Source organism: Centruroides sculpturatus, unplaced genomic scaffold (genome assembly GCF_000671375.1).
Source record: "Centruroides sculpturatus isolate CEXI.00-Female unplaced genomic scaffold, Cexi_2.0 scaffold774, whole genome shotgun sequence".
NCBI classification, from domain to species: Eukaryota; Metazoa; Arthropoda; class Arachnida; order Scorpiones; family Buthidae; genus Centruroides; species Centruroides sculpturatus.
The window spans coordinates 353315-358323 of record NW_019385065.1 but is presented as its reverse complement, the minus strand read 5'-3'; the positions used below and the strand labels follow the sequence as shown (position 1 = coordinate 358323).

The 5009-nt window shown below is 27.8% G+C and overlaps 1 protein-coding gene across 1 annotated transcript; it reads right to left on the bottom strand.

Annotated features, from left to right (window-relative positions):
* Positions 1–3968: 3968 nt before the first annotated feature.
* LOC111634165 (single insulin-like growth factor-binding domain protein-2) lies at positions 3969–5009 on the bottom strand. Its single transcript, XM_023378869.1, has 4 exons — positions 4871–5009; positions 4622–4680; positions 4448–4562; positions 3969–4196 (listed from the first exon to the last, which is right to left on the bottom strand). Exons 1-4 carry the CDS (start codon positions 4877–4879, stop codon positions 4080–4082), a joined length of 300 nt encoding a protein of 99 aa, XP_023234637.1. The 5' UTR covers positions 4880–5009; the 3' UTR covers positions 3969–4079.

Genomic DNA, 5009 nt, shown 5'->3' with positions numbered 1-5009 from the left:
CAATTTTAATTACTAACTTTTAACTTTAGTAGTAAAGTTAAAAGTCAAAAGTTAGTAATTAAGGAATTTTTGTAATTTTAAAAATTTCTTTATTTGCAAATTTTAAGTTCAGTAAAATAGTCTAAAAATTAAAATAGCTTTGGAAAGAAATCAAGATAATTCTGATCTAAATTAACGAACGAAGACAAATATTTTCAGATTATCAAAAGCAGATTCTGGATGGGGGAAGGTACAAAAGGTAGAATAAGCTTCACACTTAAACAAAAGGAAAAGATCAGTATTAGTTATACTATCTCAAGAAAATTAAGTTAACATCATCTAGTTATTCGTATCGCAAAATTATTTAAAACTGTACAATACAAGGTTACTGATTATTTTAAGTTAAAATATTCAAAACGAAAGAAAAAAAGAAAGAAAACTAATGAAGGCAGCATAATAAACAATAACAAAGGTTTAATAAAATCTGAAATTCAACAAACGAACTGTAACCGCTGTTGATTAAAAATATAAGATTAAAGAATTAAAGGATTATTACAAGTGTATGCTAGAAAATTTATAACGTTAAAGGTTATATTTATGAAACTTTACTTTTCCGGCTGTTATATATAACAGAGAAGAAAAGTATGGCGATCGATCAAAAAATAGCTTCCCCCAAGATTTTTACATTTTTGGGCTCAGGGAACCTGGAAACGTCGAGAAATGCATAAAAATTTGGGATGTATGGATGTTAATGTGTGTATGGGGAGACACGATTTGTTCACCCTGTTTGAAGCTTAGTAACTCGTCTTTTGTCGAAAGTTTCTGAAATTTGGCATGGGGGTTTGATATGGGATTGATACTATTAAATTTTGGTGATTAAAGATCGAGAGTGTGGGGAGATAAAGGAGATCGTGTGTATCTCCAGTAGGATCGGACTTAATGATGATTTTACTCGTTATCATTTACAATTTTTTTTTTATATATAAAACTCATCCCTACCCTCAAAATTAAACTTTTTGCCATTTTATAATAATTAAAAATAAAAATAAAGTATTTTAAAATAAAATATCATAATCACACATGCAGTTTTAAATGTTACCGGAAAAGTTAAGCAATTGATTGCTGGATTTTTTCCTGAGAGAAACTCTCAAATTAAATTTTTTTTTTTTTCTAACTTTGAGTTAACATTGTAATAACTTAAGTTTTATTGTTAAGACTTATAATAGATTTGAAGGTTGATATTCAATAATCGAATGTAAGATTTTTATTTCAACCGTTATAAGATTCTTAATATTTAAGAATTGTAAAAATTTATAGATTCTAAAATTCGTAATAAAATATACAATAATTTAAAATTTTAATAATGAAATATTAATAGGGGAAGGTAGGGCAAGATGAGAACGTTAAGGTTTGAAAAGTCATAAGATGGCAACCACTTTGATGAGAACAATAAATTTTTATTCTCAGCAACTACAACATGTGGTAATAATATAATACAAAATTTAATTTTTGAAAAACGTTTTTAAAAACAAGAAAATTTAATATTTTAAAATTATATGTAAATGCATCATCTTGCCCCACCCGTGGGATAAGATGGGGATATTATTTTTATATACAAGAAAGACAAATTAAAATGGTTAAACTGTCGTTTTCTTCAATATTGGCGCAAGAACAGTGTGTGCCCATTTATCACAATGGCTACATTTAGCCCAACTCTCTGTAGATGGAGTATAACCCTCCACAATAGAGGCATTCTGTGTCATTTGTCTTTTGTTTCTTGTTAGGCCTACTCTTGCTGAAGGGGCCTGTTTGTCGTCTCTGCAGCAATAAATTCTGTTTCCGAAAATACTTCTGAATTCATAGGCCATATCCATGGTCAACCTGGGGCTAGACGGGTATCCCATCTTGCCCCCAACGTACACTTTTCATACTGACTACAAACACAGGTAAATTTCATTTCAAAAATAAACAATTACAGTCTTAAAGGTTACTTCGAATACTATAATCTCTTCACCTAAAAGGTAATGTAAAAGTTCACAATGATACTTTGTAGAAACTTTTTAGCAGGCATAAAATTAGATGAAGTATTGCCGAAACATGAAAAACGTTCTTACTTCCAAACAAAGAGAGCGATTTGGACGTTCTCTCGCTCCATAACCCCTTTCGAGGTAGACATTTAGTTCCCCAAATAACAGCTAGATAAAAGCACATTAACCACAAATAAACAGACGTCCCTTTCTTACCCCATGACCTCATCTTGCACCACCTTTCCCTATACGAGTTTATTATCTTTATCCATATTTTTTTAAAGTTATTTTACACTTATTTTATAACTGTTAACAGCACTTTAAAAATCTATTTAACTTTATGTAAGATATGCTAATTTAAAATTCAAAACTTTGTAACGTGTATTTAAAAAGTATTTAGGAATAATATTTAACAGTCCTAAATGCGCTATCCTTTCCAGTTATTCACCTGTAAGAAATTCATTCAAGTATGAGTCATCGTTTGCACGCACTCGTATTTTTTTTATTTGCTTATTCGAAATTCGCAAATTGTCATTATATTTCATCACAGAATAAAGAGAAAATATGTAATTAGTTGATAATGTTCAATTCTGAATCGTTTGGATCATAATAGGTGATGAAAGCCAGTGTTTTCGACAAAGATCTGCAAAGATAAAACAATTTAATAAGATCATTACTTTTTGACACTGAAAAAAATCAAAAAAATATTGATGTCTTGTAATTGTAGGAGAACGAACCATTTATAATAAATGTAGCTAGATCAGCAAAATTGAATATTTAGCACAATTTTTGGATTATTTGATTATAATAATTCAATATGAGAGGCTTCAATTTCAGGAATAAAAGAAAAGAAGGCTGATTCGTGCTGACCAGAATGTGCGGTCTTATTCCGTTATGATGGCAAAAAAGTTTTCAGAAAAGAGATTGTAGAACTACATGCCTTTCTTTCTTACTTATGCGATTCATTTAACGTAGTCTATTTCTTTTTTCCAAAATCGAATTGACACTAAAATGAAGACGATTTGAAGATACAAAGATATTAAAAGAAATGTGCGAAGTAATTGATGTTAAATATCGAATAATTTCAATTGATAACATTTTGATGAGTGAGTTAGGTATTGTGTCCGATCCCGGTGTTGATTTGTCTTTAAGTTTTTTGATACAGTCCTGTAGTTCTTCTATCTTAATTATCTAGTCCTGTTGAATTTCTGGTCTTGTCTTGGTTCCCATATATTTTTTACCAACATTTTTCTGATAATTCTCTGAGAATTTATTGTAATATTTAAGCCAAACATTGTATTCAACTCTAGTCTGTGTATTCCATCCTGACTTTCTTTTACGAAAATTGTTAATTATTTTCCAGAAGACTCTCGAATCTTTAGCTTCTGATAATTTCTTGCTGATTTTTGAAAAGAATAGTTTTTTCTTAGGTTTGATTAAATTGTTATACATTCTTTTATACTTTAGGTAATTCATTAATGCTCTACTGGTGTTTGTTCTTCTAAAGATTTGTAAACTCTTTTGTTTTTTTAATTTGTAGGAGTAATCTTAATTGATGGAGTAATTTAAAGTTTTTCAAGGAAATCAATTAAAATAAAATATAAATAGGCCCACCTTATTAACTTATTTGATCTCCGAATATAGTTTTGATATTTGTATGTTAAAAAAGACGTGATTACAATCATTTTCAAAAGTAAATAATTTAAAAAATATATTAACGCAACTAATCTTCAGATCCTTAAACATATTTGTATTATTAAAAAAATTCATATTGTTTTTAATTGCAAAAAGTTATGATAATTTTTTTTTCTGTTTTCTTTGATAAAAATTTTAAAATGTTAATGTCGTTAAAGATTTTTTTCAATAACAATTTAAAACGTCTGTTAAGGATGCATTATAATTGAACACAATGAATTAAATTAAAACAATTTAAATTATTTTCGTTATTATTTAAAACTTTTATTTTGTATTTATTTTAATGGATAATTGTATATAAATTTTATAAGGAAAACAACTTAACAGTTACTAATGATATTTTTATAGTTTTTAAGAATATATCAATACACAAAATTTTCATTTGTCGACACATTTTCCTGGAAGTTGTTTAAGAGATTCGTGAGGTTTGCATTTCAAACCGTTTGCGCACGTTCCTGCATAATTGTATATGCCTCCGCATTCTTCATTTGGTCCCTAAAAAGTGTAATAATTTCAATGTATAATAATAATAAATAATTATTTTTAATAATATAAAAACTCGCCTTATATAAACGGCTGGTTATATACTCTGAAATTACTTTTTCGATAATTTAAAAGAGTAATATCTAATTCTTATTTGTTAAACTTCCAAATAATTCCAAAATAAAAGATAATAATATAATTTATCCATTTCTACGTATGTTTTATGTTAAAACTAATGTTAAAAATGACTAAAATGAACTAACTTTTGCACAGATGTAGCAACAATTACAAATATCTCTGGTTTTACCGAAAGAACAACTTTGGGAAGGAGGACAGGATACATTTTCGCAAGAACAAACGATTTCATCTATGGATTTACTGTAATATAAATTAAGATTAATTAATGAATAAGTATAGACTTTAATAGTTTGATTTACCTTTGGGAAAGAGAGAGAAACGAGTAAACGAGGAAAAATAATATCCGCATCATTGTAACCTGTAACAAAAAACTTGATAGTAACCTGTCTGACTAAATTATGTAAAATCTGCTGGTATTATTTACAGTTCATTATTATCTAAATATTATACTAAATAAAATTATATTTTTAAATAAATTAGGACAACGCACTTTAGATAATTAAAATAATGATTATGTTAAATTAAAATAGAAAATCAGAATCTTTTACCTGAATCATTTTAGTTTCATGTATGGAATATCAAAATCCTTTGCGATATATAAAGACATCTGTTAGGAAACTGATAACTGTTTCCCGGATTATGTTATCCTCCAGGATGTCCTTTTTTCAACTCTTGGATGATATCTTT